The 15,353-nt window shown below is 39.5% G+C and overlaps 1 protein-coding gene across 1 annotated transcript in view; it reads left to right on the plus strand.

Annotated features, from left to right (window-relative positions):
• DHDDS (dehydrodolichyl diphosphate synthase subunit) overlaps positions 1-10,505 on the plus strand; it is a 31,272-nt gene extending 20,767 nt beyond the window's left edge. Inside the window, exons 6-9 of the mRNA XM_075195773.1 lie at positions 75-176; positions 526-640; positions 9,125-9,232; positions 9,386-10,505. Of these exons, the coding sequence (XP_075051874.1) occupies positions 75-176; positions 526-640; positions 9,125-9,232; positions 9,386-9,619 (559 nt within the window). The 3' untranslated portion in view covers positions 9,620-10,505. The remainder of the gene's footprint in view (positions 1-74; positions 177-525; positions 641-9,124; positions 9,233-9,385) is intronic.
• Positions 10,506-15,353: the final 4,848 nt, after the last annotated feature.

The following is a 15,353-nucleotide window of genomic DNA, read 5'->3' on the forward strand; positions in this document are numbered from 1 at the left end:
ATATCTGATTTGTGTTTCTCTATATAGCTACTGAAAATTTTTAACACGTGTCCCTCTGGATTTTTTGTCTTCAGGTGTTTCCTAAATGTTTGCTTTGCTTACACGTCCAGACATGAGATCAGCAATGCTGTTCGAGAGGCAGCCTGGGGAGTGCAAGAGGGTCTTCTAGATCCCAGGTAGCTTTCTAGGAGAATGTTTTGAATATTCATGCATGTATTTGTGGATGTATGTCCATGAGCAGTGATTATTTTTAAATATATTGTAAGGTATTGTATGACTACTAGATCACATGTCCTTGTCTATCTGTGTGAATGGTAAGAATGAATAATTGTAGATATGCGGTTGGAGAATTGCTAAATTCCAGATCCCTTTTTTTTCTTTTTAGAATGTTTTATTGCGAGTTCATAAAATATTTTTCAATATATCAGCAACTTATATTTCTTCCTCCCACCCTCTGATTTAATCTGGACCACAGCCCAAAAAAGGTTTCACAACCTCTGCTTAAAATCTCGTATATTTTTCTAGTGATGTATCTGAGAGTTTATTGGACCATTGTTTATATACCTCAAATTCTCCAAACCCTGACCTTCTCATCCGTACCTCTGGTGAAATTCGTCTCAGTGACTTCCTTCTGTGGCAGGTAAGTCTCCCTCAATTCGTTTTGCATTAAAAGCAGAACAATATTTTGTGGAATTATATTTTTAACAATCCTTTTTAGAGAGCTATTCAAATGGAAAATCCATTTTAATGGCGGAAGATAAGTGAAGTTGCCGATTTGTTAAATATTTGTTCAATGTAGAAAAACATGGTTATTTCTTTAGTCAGAGCAGCCCTTTCTCTCATTTTTGAACACAGCCAATCTGAAGCCAAACTGATCAGTGTACAAATTGAGGAAACCTGATGATGTGTCAATAATGGATGGTTGCACTCCCAACCCTGCACTTATCCATTATAAAACGGTACAAGAAAAGCATCAGTTGAGAGATTGGTCGAAAATTTATCTGATCATAGCTGTAAAATGACAGCAGTCTTTCTGTGACTTTGGTTATCTACAGCCATATTAACAAGCATGTTGATGGGCAAACTGGAAGTTTATTTTGCTTCAGCTGACTTACTTTCAGTGTTCATAGGTGCCTCTATGTAATAGTATCCAGTTGCAGGTTTCTGTCTTGCAGCCTGCATATGTATATCTAAGAGTTAAAAAAAAGTCCGTTATCTGTTGTATAATTTTATGTAGACTTTTTGTTATATTTTTAGAGTTAACTAAATGTCGCTAATGGAATGTCATTTACTTCACATTCTAAAAACCTTCTAAATTCTACACTAAACTGTTGATTCCTATTGATACATGTTTACACCATATCTACTTTAATATTGTAACTGGTCTTGTTACAGTCATTATCAGGATTATCCAGTGGACAAAAACAAGTTTGTACTTTGCAGGGGATATATTGCAATAAATGACATGCAAATTTTGGTTAATTTTAAAAAAAAAAGTAATTATATATATATATATATATATATATATATATATATATATATATCTATCACACAGTTTTATTTTTTACGTACACAGACAGGGTTAGGTCAATATATATTTGGACACTGGCATAAGTTTTGTTATTTTTAGCTGTTTACAACAACACATTTACGTTAGTTATGTAATTAATATTGGTGGAAAGTGCAGACTATCATCTTTTAGTTTGAGTGTATGCACATTTAAATTGGAGGAAGGATTTTAAGATGTACAGCTGTTTCATATGTAGCCCCCTCTTTTTCAAGGGGCCAAACGCAATTTTACATTTGACTCATAAGCTGTTTCATGGACAGGTGTGGGCTATTCCTTCGTTATTTTTTTATCAATTAAGCAGGCAAAAGGTCTGGCATTGATTTCAAGTGTCGCATTTGCATTTGGAAGCTGTTGCATTGAGAGCTTCTTTGACCACATGTTGACCACATTTGAAAGCAAGTGAAACAGGCCATCCTTAGGCTGAAAAAGCAAAAATAATTCATCAGAAATAGTGGGGACCTTAGGTGTGGCAAATCACCAGACTGGTACATTCTGAGGAAAAAAAAGAATGCATTGGTGAGCTTGGCAACACAAAAAGGCTTTGACGTCCACGGAAGACAATAGCTGGTGGATGATCGCAGGATCACTTTACATGGTGAAGAAAAATCCCTTCACAACATCCAGCCAAGTAAAGAACACTCTCCTGGGGGTAGGAATATCATTATCCAAGTCTACCATATAGAAAACCCTTCACAAGAGCAAATACAGAGGGTTCACCACAAGAATCTAAAAAAAATAAGTCGGTCCAGTTCTGGAACAACGTTCTTTGGATGTATGAAACTGAGATCAACCTTTACCAGAATGATGTCATGGCATGTTCATGCATGGCTTCCAGTGGCACTGGGTCACTAATGTTTATTGATGAGACAGAAGCAGCAGGATGAATTCTGAAGTGTGTAGGGATATACTGTATGCTTATATTCAGCAAGTTTATTGGGAAGCGCTTCACAGTACTATGCGCCAACACCGATGTTCCAGTGCTTGATCGGTTGATGGTTCACAGAGACCAACCCCTTGTCACCATGGCTATGCTGTCCTGTTACAATCCGCTTGCACTTAGGATATTCAGTGTCTCTCCCTCCTTGACCAGCTTACACAGAGATGTTTCACAGTGTCGCGATCTTCTGATTCCCCAGCTGACACACAAGACTTAATTCACACTCCACACTAACCATGTTTGATAATGATCTTCAGACAAAGTGGCTAATATAGACAGACCACAATTCATAGCATTGGAACATCATGGGGGAGCATAATCCCCCCCCACTAAGCTTATCTCTGCTGCCCTTATTTTTGGTGCCCTTTTAAGAACCGCTGTGCTCACAGATCATTTGGATATCTTTCCTCCATAAATGTCAGCCCAGCTGAACTGCACTGTTTCATGCTGTGAGAGAACACAGTTGAGCTAGTTGGAGCACTACTATTCCTGTGAAAGTACAACGGGTAATAGTTTCACTGCCTATTGGGATACACAATGATAATTTTTTTTTTTTTTTTTACTTGGAGAGATCTATATATCTATGTATTGAGAGATATACACTATATGGACAACAGGGACTGTAATGACATTGTATTTAAATACATATACTTTAATATGGAGTTGGTCCCCCTTTTTGCAGCAATATCAACTTCCACTCTTCTTGAAAGGCTTTCTGCAAGATGCCTGGAGTGTTTCTGCAGAAATTTATGCCCATTCATTCTGTAGAGCATTTATGAGGTCAGGCACTGATGTTGGATGAGAAGGCCTGGCTCGCAAATCTCCATTCCAGTTCATCCGAAAGGTGTTCGATGGGGTTGAGGTTAGGGCTCTATGTGGGCCAGTCAAGTTCTTCCACACCGAACTCATCAAACCAAGTCTTTGTACTCCTTGATTTATGCGCTGGGGCACAGTCATGTTAGAATAGAAAAGGGCCTTTCCAAAACTGTTGGCACAAAGTTGGAAGCATAGCATTGTCCAAAATGACTTTGTATTCTGAAACATTAAGATTGCCCTTTACTGGAGATAAGGGGCCTAGCCCAAACCCTGATAAACAGCCCCATACCATTATCCCTCCTCCGCGAAACGTCACAGTTGGCATAATGCAGTCAGGCAGGTAACATTCTCCTGGCATCCGCCAAACTCAGACTCGCTTGGCATTGGTCTTGGTGATGTGAGGCTTGCATGCAGCTGCTTGACCACGAAAACCCATTCCATTAAGCTAACTACCGCACAGTTTTTGTGTTTACATTAATGCCTGTGTAAGTCAGAACTCTTCAGCTATTTTTTTTTTTTTTGAGGTTTGTGACTTTCCTCTGGAGACTGCTGTGTATTTATACAGTACCAGTGGGGCATGTGCCGGGAGTATCGGTTTCTTCACTGTGGAAGTTTTCTCTTAGCTGCCTGGGCGTCTGGTGGGCATGCACGCATTATGGATGCACGCGCAGAGGACGCGCACATGTGCAGTGTACTGCAGGGTTGCTGGCAGCGCTACACTCGAACAGTTCACCTGTCAGGATGGACAGATGAGGACAATTAAAACCTGCGATACACACTTTGATGTCAAAGCAGGCACCTTATTTAAGCAACTGAAGCCCATTATATGAGTTCATTGTTGGCTATAGGTGATTGTACGCTGCAGGATCTAGCAGCTATCTGGATTAAGTGCACTTTGAACCAGGAGCCCGCCCCAAAAGCTGAAGGACACCCCAAGGTAAGCCCTTAGAGTGAGTATTTTGTACTATTAGAATAGGTTACTTAGAACAAAAAACTATTGTTTACAGTACCTCTGTGGAGCTTGTGCAGGAAAAAAGGAAATGTAAAGTGTGCAGTGCAGCTTGTGATGGCCGATTGCCGAAAGATTGTACTGATCCGTTATGTGTCATGCACCCCTGAAACGAAGAGCTTGACCCATCCCCTGAACAATTCCAGCAATTCTTTTCATGGATGGTTAAAGCGATGCAGGATTTTCAGGCTCCAGAACAGGGAACAAAGAGGGACAGGATTTCTATAGGAGAAAATATGGAGGAAATGAGGCCAGAGCCATCCTCCTGAAACATTCAGTTCCCCTCAGGAGTGGGATTCGGACTGGGGTGAAAGAGGATCCCAGAATGTTTAATTTGTATACTGTGAATGTTATTCTTAAGCATATTTAACAAGGTTCTAGGCATTAAGGAACCAACAGTTCCGGTCAAACCTCAGGATGCATTGTTCTCGAAACACCAAGTAAAATATAGAGTATTCCATACCCATAAGGTGGTAAAAGACTTGGGGCTAGATTTACTAAGCTGCGGGTTTGAAAAAGTGGGGATGTTGCCTATAGCAACCAATCAGATATTAGCTTTCATTTATTTAGTACCTTCTACAAAATGGCAAAGCTAATATCTGATTGGTTGCTATAGGCAACATCCCCACTTTTTCAAACCCGGTAGCTTAGTAAATCTAGCCCTTGATCTCTAAGAAGTGGCAACCCTAGACAAAAGTCATCCTAATATGGGGAGACTGAACCGCATGTACCCCTGCCAGGATGAGGGTATGCTGAAATGGTGTTTGGTACCTAAAGTGGATTCAGCCATAGCCGGCTTATCCTCAAGGACCACTCTCCCATGGGATGATGGGGGACCTTTTGAAAGAGGCCATGGATAGGTGAATGGAGACTTCATTCAGGAAATTAGAGTTATGCCTGAGGAGATGTGTAAAGTCTGGGATAGCCATGGGTTCGGTAGCTAGAGCCCTTAGGATGTGGGCCAGCACACTGCATACACGTATTGAAGATAAGATAAATAGATTGTGTCTTCTAAAATCCTTAGAGATTATACAGAAAAGCATTGCTTTCTTGTGTGAAGCCTCATTGGATACGATTGTGTTCTCTTCCAAGAGCATGGCCTTGACAGTTCTGGCGAGAAGAACACTTTGATTACGTCCGTGGGCGGTAGATCAATCCAAAAGCCATCTCACAATGCTTCCATATGAAGGTAATTTCTTATTTGGAGAAAAACTGGATTATCTGATGCAGAGACTAGCAAGTGGTAATGCTAATCGTCTGCCACAAGACCGTAAAGGGAGACGTTTCCTCTCTTACTCTCCAAGGCAACAGTTTAAAGAAGCCTGTGCCTATAGGCCTGGGAGACAATATTCCAGACACCAAGATAATATGGCAAGACAAGGACCGCAAAGAACCCAATGACTATCTACAGATCAAGTCTCCACTAACTCCAGTGGGCGGCAGGATATTGCACTTTGCAAAAATTTGGAATCGGACCACACAAGACAAGTAGGTCCAGGAGATAGTCACCAGAGGATATGCGATAGAATTCCATCCATGGCAAAAAGGAAACAGGTTTGTCCAGTCAAGAAGTCCCACGTCCTTCTTGGAACAGCAAGCATTGAAAGAAAGCCTCTGTTTTCACCAGGCCTTTTAGGCTATCGTACAAGTACCAACAAAACAGGAAAACATGGGGTTCTATTCCAGACTGTTCCTCGTCCAGAAAGCATCAGGTGCCTTCAGAATGGTATTAGATTTACGAGCTCTCAATTGCTATCAACTCAATCCTCAAGGCGGTAGAAACAGGAGATTTTCTGATGGCAATAGACTTAAAGGATGCATATTTTCATATTCCGATCGCGACCCATCACCAGCAATTCCTGAGATTTTGCATTCAGGGATGCCGCTTCCAGGTTACTTGTCTTCCGTTTGGTGAATGTTCTTGGAGATGTGGAAAGGCCAAAGTCCTTTTTATAGTTCTCATAGCGACACTCAAAGAGAGAGGAGTGACTTTGCTGAAATCAGGATGTTGTCCAGATACGCACACAGTCAGAAGAAGCAGCCTTGGAGGTTACATCCCAAATAATTCAGTTTCTGCAACAGCACGGTTGGTTAATCAATGTATCAAAAAGCCATTTGTCACCGTCGCAACAGCTTGTGTTTGAAGGAGTGCAAATAAATACAAGAACGGACAAGGTCTGTCTTTCTCAAGAAAGATTGGACAAAATCCAGTCCTTAGCGCATCAAGTTCAGATTCAACCTCGAGTTTCAGCACGAACCTGTCTTCGCCTCCTAGGAATGTTTTCCTCAACAATGGGAATCCTTCCATGGACAAGATGGCATATGAGAAATCTTCAAGCAAACCTCTTTGCACAGTGGGGTAAATTCCAAAATCAACCTCTCAAGGTCGGCAAGACAGTCCCAAAGCTGGTGGCAGCTCCGAGCCCTGAGAAAGCAAGGTGTGACTCTCGATGTCAGACTGGTGTATTCTTACCACAGATACCAGTTCAGTCGCTTGGGGTGCTCACATGCAGGCGATGGTCACACAGGGCACTAGGCAAGACAAAAAGAGACTTCTCATCTTGGAGATGAGAGCGGTCTGGCATGCAGTCCAGTACTTCCAGTTCTACTTGCAAGACAAACATCTGCGAGTATTCTCCGACAACAGGACTGTAGTTGCCTTTATAAACCAACAGGGTGGTTCCAAGAGCAGAGCAATGCCAGCCAAAATAACCACCCTAATGGCATGAGCAGAGACTAACCTGAGATTTCTCTCAGCCCTTCACGTGGCAGGCAAAGACAACGTAGTCGCGGACTACTTAAGCAAAAACCAAATCCACCCAGGAGAATGGGAGTTGCATAAAGAGGTTTTTCAACTTATACGACGCAGATTTGGAATGCCAGAAATAGACCTGATGGCCACAAGGAACAATGCCAAGGTACCCCTCTTCTACTCCTGTCACAACAGGGCTCTAGGGATAGATGCCCTGTCAATCCAGTGGAACTTCAAGCTGGGGTACGTGTTTCCTCCCTATCCAGTCATCCATCAGGTACTCGGGAAGATAAGGAAGGAAAAGGTGGAGGTAATAGTCCTCCCAGCGTGGCCGCGTCGCCGCTGGTTCACAGTAGCACGAAGGGGTGCTGCTGGAGCATCCATGGCCGTTGCTGGTCAGTCCAGATCTCCTACATCGGGGTCTGGGTCTGCATCCAAATCCAGACTCCCTTGGTTTGATGACGTGGAGACTGAGCGTCAGCTATTGAACTCCAAAGGTGTTTCAGATGAGGTAATACGGCATTCTAATTCGGTCAAGGAAAAATAATTCCTCCTATATTTTATTACAGAATTTGGAAAAAAATCATTTATTGGGCGAAAAACATGGCGAAGGATCCCATGTCCGCTAGTGTTCCAGATGTGTTGGTTTCTGAAAGATGGTTTCGTGAAAGGACTAGCACTGTCTACACTGACGGTGCAAATATCTGCTCTTAACATCTTTCTTGATACTAGGCTGTCATCTCAGGATCTTGTCTTCCAATTCTTTCAGGCACTGAAGAGGTTACGACCAAGAGTGAAACGATTCTTGGCCCCTTGGGACCTTAATATTGTCCTGGATGCCTTAACCACTGACCCCTTCGAACCATTGCAGGACATCTCTCTCAAATGGCTCACTCGGAAAGTGCTCTTTCTAGTGGCAATCACTTTGACTCGCCGGATAGGTGACATACACGCCTTATGGTGTGAGGAACCCTTCCTGAACATTTATGAAGATAAGGTGATTTTGAGGACGAACACTGATTATCTACCCAAGGTTGTTTCTTCCTTCCACATCAATCAAGAATTGGTACTACCGTCTCTCTATCCTCATCCCACTAATAGTGAGGAGAGGTGGCTTCATACTCTAGCTGTGGTGACAGCCATATCTACCTACATTGTCAAGACAGAAAAGCTTAGGAAGACAAAGTAACTATTTGTACTTCCTGAACGTCCTCGCAAGGGGCTTGCCCCATCCAAACCCACATTGGCGAAGTGGATTAGAGAAGTGATTGCACAGGCCTACAGGGGGAAAGGGAGTGACGTACCCAAGATACTGAAGGCGCATTCAACGGAGGCGGTAGCAACCTACTGGGCGCATAGAACCTATGCATCGGCAACCGACATCTGTAAGGTAGCCGGATGGTCGTCGATGCACACTTTTTCTAAGCATTATCTGCTTGACGTTTCAGCCTCTACGGAGACATAGTTTGGGAGAAGAATTCTCCAGCAAACGGTGTAAATAAATTTTTGTTGACTGATATTAAGATGTTGTTTTTTTTTTTTTTTATTGCCCTGCCCCCCAAAATATTGTACTGCTTTGGTATGTCCCATTGTCAGGGCTGCCATGGCGTTGGGAAAGAAATTTAGAATTATACTCTCTGTTAATTTCCTTTCCTTGACATAATCCAAGGCAGCCCTATATTTTCCCACCCTTGTTCTAATAGTTATGTTACAGGACGGCTTGGGAAGTTACAAAAGACACTGAGGAAGAGGAGGGGCTGCCTTAAATAGTGTACAGTTGGAACAAAATTCTTCCTGTCTACACGAAGCTGATCAGGGTATTAACCCATTGTCAGGGCTGCCATGGAGTATGTCAAGCAAAGGAAATTAAAGGTGAGTATAATTCTCAATTTTTTTGAGGGTGCACTGTAGTTTAACCTCTAGTGGAATTTGAAGGTCAGATTTAAAATATACTTTTCGTTTCACAAATTAATCTGTATCCCAATCAGTCTTTCCTTTTTCTACCGTATAAAATAATAATGTATTCTCTTTCTCTTATAGACATCACATGCCTGCTTGGTATTCCAGTCAGTCTTATGGCCAGAGTACACCTTTTGGAACCTCTGTGAGGCTGTGTTGAGATATCAGTACAATCACAGTGCCATCCAGGTGGGTGGAGCAACAATTGCTTTTCTTCATGAAAGCAAAAAGGATGCTTGTGGGTCATTCCATTTTTCTTTTTTTCTTGTTGCAACTGTTGTTTCTCTGTTCATTTACATCATTGTTTTATATCTCATCTCTGGCAATGTTCTCTATCTACAGAAGGCCAAAGAGCTATACAGCAGGGAGCAAGCTAGGCTTCAAATAGAAAATGACCAGGCCTGGGTCCAAAAGAATGTAAGGAGTGTTGAGCACAGTGATGCAGAGGAAAAGACAAAGATTTATCAGATGCTAATGCATCAGTGCAGAACAGGAAGGGAAGAGAGGACGCAGAACTTTCTACTGGCACTGGATATGAAAAGAGAGAAGTTTCTACAGACACTCTGCACAAATTAAATATGATGAAATATTGCTTGTTCTAGAGCATGGTTTCACGATTCCTTTTTTCAAGTACACTAGGTCTTGTTTTGAGTTTTTGCTTAATCATATACAGAATAATAATTTTATTTGAGTGTGTAAGGAATTAGTGCTCCTGTTTCCACAAAGGGAAATCTTTAAAACCTGATCTGAGGAGTACTTGATGAATAGAGTTAAGAAACGCTGTTCTAGGTGCATACTGGGACAATAACGTAAACTCTCTATCATAAAAAAAAAATTCTGACTATGGTATTCTACCATAAGTCTGCTGGAGACCCAAGTAATGTCATTTAAATAGATCGGATAAAGTATACACATAATGATGCAGTCAAAGATATATCTATTGAATTTTATTTATCAGCTCTTTAGTCAGTCAGCACTGACTTGTTATTTTTATTTGCTGTATTTAAGTTTATGTATTGTAACATTCTTAGGAACTGGGATGATTGACCCAATATTAAACTGATCAGGAATATCCTGTACGTCAAGTCTACCTACAGATTTGAAAATGTAATATTTACAAATATACTGAATTTGACATTCCTGGATACCATGTACATGTCTGATTCGTTAAACTACACAGTACAACATACTGTGCAATGTAGGACATGTTGATCATTGCGATCCTCGCACAGAACCAGAGATTGCCTCCGTTTGGATTAAACATTTTATGAAAAAAGTGTTGATTACTTTTAATGTACTTTTTTTCATTTTTATGTTTTTTTAAAAGCAATATGTTTGTTTTTTAAGAGCCAACCACTTTATTTTCTGCCAAGACACAGACAACTTACATAGTTTGCATAAGGGATTCCCTTGTCATTAAAGTAATTTATATGTAGTGAAATTAATTAAACGTTCAACATTGGTCTTGTGACTTATTTTAGTGTTTGGTGGGTAATGTTGCATTTATTTTTTGGCACATGTGACTGCCCCTACTTTTTAAGGATTGTTGATCCCCATGGAAATGAACATGTACAGTCATGGCTAAAGGTTTTGAGAATGACACAAGTCCATCAGTCAGTATGTGTGGCTCAGAAGATTGACACATATTGACTCTTTGCATAAACTTAATGTAATTGTCAATAAAAGCCTTTGACACTTATGAAATGCTTTGTCATTTTATTTCAGTATACCATAACAACATCTGACAAAAAGGTCTAAAAACACTGAAGCTGCAAACTTTGTGAAAACCAATTTGTCATTCTCAAAACTTTTGCCCATGACTGTATAATCCTGTTTATAATCACTTTAAAAATTCCCGCTTCGTTAATTACATTTTTTTTTCTTGTCCTCTAAAATACTGTTCGGCCAAGTTTCATTTATGTTTTAAATAATATATGATAGTGAAGCAACATTGAGATTCTGTCTTTTTATTACATTTATCACTCTCCTACAGTTTTTCAAGGGGAGAAAAAGGCTCAGCACTCTCTACACTCTTTGAATTTCATTTTAAATATCTAATCCTACAAAACAAAATACTGTTTTGCATGTGGTGCAATACGATGTGCATGAGTGCCCACATTCAGTAAAAATTTCCTTATTCCATCCATCTACTCTCATCAGGATCACCATTGTGCACTAAAGCAGTCAGTCAACTTTATCTGCTAATCCATGGCACATTTATGCAAAAATATTTCTAACAAAATAGAATTTGTCATCTGACCTCAATTTTTTGCAGCTTCAAGATCTTTTAATGCCTTTTATCTACAGTGTGTTGATTGACAATTTACTTTATATTAATAGAAGCAGTTAATGCAGTGAAGACTTGAGGATACATTTAGAATGGGAGTTCTTTAAAATGCCTCCAAAAATAAGATTGACAAACGACCTTCATGTAAAAAGCAAACCAAAATGTACAAAATATGCATTTGACCCAGTATGTATTTTCAAGCAATTTTGTGAAAATTGGCAGGAAAAAAAAAAAGTACTCTTTTGTACATAGGTTTAATGTCGGTTTCCTTTGACCAATGTGATCTAATTAAAAGTTGTATTAAATTTATGCAAGTACAGATCCAAATATGTAGCACCAAAAGGAATAGGATGAAAATCAGAAAATGCTCTATTTGGAAACAATGCAAATATGCCTGGCTCAGCTTTATCAGTTTGCCATATTTAAATATCAGTGTGCCATAATACAGTTATGTTGCATTACAATTGTTATTAGAACGCCTGCTTTATTTTGTAAGTCATTTTAAGAGATCCACTTCTCCCCCACATTCATTAGCTTCGCAGAGTGTGAAACTAGCTTTGATTAGATGGGAGAATACGATGTCTGATATCTCTGATGTTCTTCTTCTTTTTAACTTTTATTTATATATATATATATATATATATATATATATATATATATATATATATATATATATATATATATATATTTATTTATATTTACACACACAGTTTTCAAAACAAAAATATATAAGCAAAAACGATTAATGAACAAGTGAGGAGGTTGGGAACATTATCCATCTTATCAAGTACATAACTTAGACACGGCATGCTGAACAATAGCAAGGGGGGCAAGAAAGGAAGTGCTGCCTTTTACCATTGTGCTACATTATACTCCGTACACATGACCATGCACCATAACCATTTGAAATAATGTTTTGTTTTTACGCATGCTAAATTGAAAAGTAACAAAATGGTGCATTGTAAGTAGAAAAGAATATTAAGAATTGCCGAGCTGGCAACATAAGTTAATACTTTCTCTTCCAATCTTCCCAAATACTTTTTAATGCAAAAAAAAAAAAAAAAAATGCACAAATCCACTCGGTGCAGTACTATTACCACAGCCGCAAAACAATCTATAGAACACTGCTAGAGGTGACTGCTAAAACATACCACTGATTCTAGTGCTAGAGAACATTAAAGTGATTAAGCAGAAATGTATTTGCTTGGTATTCACTGCAAATGTTATCCCTAGAAAAGCTATTCTGATTATGTTGAAGCTCACTAGGAAATCCTTATCTATTCATGTTGAAAGTGTAGCTCTTATTTTTGCTTGGTGATCTTCAGAATATTATTTCTGAAACCTTAGCTTTTTTTTTTTCTCTTCCCTTATCCTTGCCAGCAGATACCAATGTGTTAATCCTCATCCACATAAAGCCGCTTCTCCTTCAACCAGGTGTACCTTTTCCTGTCTTTCAGCAAGAGATTATGTAGTTAGTTTTTGGGGTTTTTTTTGTTTTTTTTTTTATATTATTAAGAGGAGCTTACCTGTGTGTACTATATCTGCTGCCAGGAGGAGTTAATCTTTTCTTGAAGCCTCCGGCCATCATATGTTGGCGCTTAGCAGGAGGAAGCGGGAACAACTCAGATTGGAGAAGGGCTTCCCCAAGTAGGAGCATCCACCATCAGGTTCCAGCGCATGCAGCATGGCTATGGCCTATACCGTTATGACAGGGCATTGTGGGAGTGTGCACATGTGAGGTGGCCTGATGCATGCTGGGAGGATAATAGCCTGGGAAGTTTGAACAAATTGGTTTCTATTCAGAAGGCACAAACCTTTAGCTTTTGCTAAGGAATTTTGCGGAGCGGTAACGAAACTGTTGTTCAACTTCTTGCACCAGCTTGCTGAATCTTGCTCTGCTCAGCAAGGATTGATGATAAACTGTCCCGAAGACAGTTTTCAGAGCAAGTCCCCAGGAAGTATGGCTACTGTTACCTATGATAGAGATTTTTTGACCTCTTCTCTTTTATTTGGTCCTCTCCGTCTACTGATGCCGCTAATTAAAGAGAAACGTCTGTGATTTGACAGAAAAAGTGAAAGTTTCTGATTGGTGCAACTTGTAGTAAAGGTCTCCCTCAAGGGAAATTAGGTGCAAATTGTATACAAAATAAATAGCAGCAGCCACCTCTTTAGAAAGCAGAGCTGTTTAAATGGATGAAAGTTGAATTAGCGGAAATATTTGTGACCAAACAGAATCTTTGTCAAGGCCTAAATCATCTTGAACGCTCGTAAGTTTAGATAGAAGAAACTGAATCGGAGGATACAGCATGATAAATCGGACTTTTCAGATGCTGAGTTGAGAAATTGCAAAAGAGGGAAATTTCAATACAGGTCTGGTGGTGGACTGTTTAATTGGTCTATAAAGTTATGGAATCTGAGGGCTTTGTGGATAAGTTCTTTTTCCTAGTTACCCAAAAAGCATAACTTCTATTCTGCAAGGCAGTTAAAGATAGCATTGAAGAATGAAAACATCCTGATAGGTGCCAATCTAATTGTGGCTGGGTCCATGTGTGCAGTGGCCTTGAAATGTGTCTGAGGGGTTAATTTACCTGTGCTAGGCACTGCATGTAGAAGTTAATTATTAAAAATTTATTTATGTGTAAAAAAATAAATATATTTATACAAACTGCTATTGAAGTTTAGATTCTGACAAAATTAAAACAGCACATTTATGAAAAAATCATAGTTACCAGAACAAGACATGTAATGATTGTTGATACAGTAGCAGGTTTGTGTAATGTCAATACATGATTATCTAATGTAACAAGAATTTAATAGACAAAGTTTGCAATCAAAAGTAACAAACATTATATAACAGCTGTAACAATTTACCAGATCATAAAAAAAATTGAATTGCATGTAGATACCTAAGGTGCAGGGGACCCAGACTGGGAGAAAATATATTTCTATTAAAGATAAATCTGGGGATGTTGTAAGAATATTCTGGTTTCGTACCAAATTGTTTGATGAAAGTATTCCCGAAGTTGCTCACTCAACTGAGTGGGTAACGTGTTGGTATAGCTTTCCCAGATTTCAAAGAATTTCCAAGTGAATCTTTCTCTTTGAAGAGAAGCCACCAACCAGTCCATTTGCATAATAAAGAATAACTTTTCTTGAAAAAGATTGGGTGGAAAACATTGGATCCACATGTGGAGAAAACAATTTCGGCTGCAGCCAGGAAATGCAAGTAGAAGCTTTTTCCTTCCCTTGGAAGCAATTACATTTTTTGCAGAATACCTACAATGGCCCATTTAGGTGTAAATGGCAAATAATTTACCCGGTCCTTCATAGCCAACCTCCACACGCAGATCCAGAAACTCTTTATTATAGGACCGTCTCAGAAACAGTGGGACAGATCAGCCTGAGATCATCCACACTTAGGACAGCCAGAGTCCTCAGACAGACCAAAATGATAAATCTACAGTGAGGGGAAACGTATTACCTGAAAAAGTGTTAAACATTTCCACATATATGGAGGCAGCAGGAGTAGCATAGTAGAAGTACAAATGGTTTTAATACTTTAACCACTAAATAATGCCAGTTTGAATAGTGTACTGATTTAAGTATTACTTAAAACATTATAGTGTAAGGAGATTACTTTCTTTTGCAAGGGATAAGATGTTAAGAGTGTCAAGGAGATTGTTACAGTCATATATATTTTCTTGCTATAATCTGCTTCTCAATCATTCAGTGGTTATCTCACTATGCCAGGCACACACTTCAGGAACTGTTTATACCACCCTAAATGGACTCGGTGGGGAACAACCAGTGATTTTTCTATACTAGCTGCGTCTCCAGCTCTCCCCTTTTGCTGGGAACTTTTATTGTACTGTTTTTCTATATACATTTTGATATAGCTGTATTCTGCAAGTGCACCCTGCTAACCGATTCCTGTATTATCATAACCATCTGTTGAAACCAATTGTTCCCCCAAATGCAATGGAATCCAAGTCACTGAGCTTCCTGACCTGATACCCAGTATTA

The sequence above is a fragment of the Mixophyes fleayi genome, chromosome 2 (assembly GCF_038048845.1).
Source record: "Mixophyes fleayi isolate aMixFle1 chromosome 2, aMixFle1.hap1, whole genome shotgun sequence".
Taxonomy (NCBI): Eukaryota; Metazoa; Chordata; class Amphibia; order Anura; family Limnodynastidae; genus Mixophyes; species Mixophyes fleayi.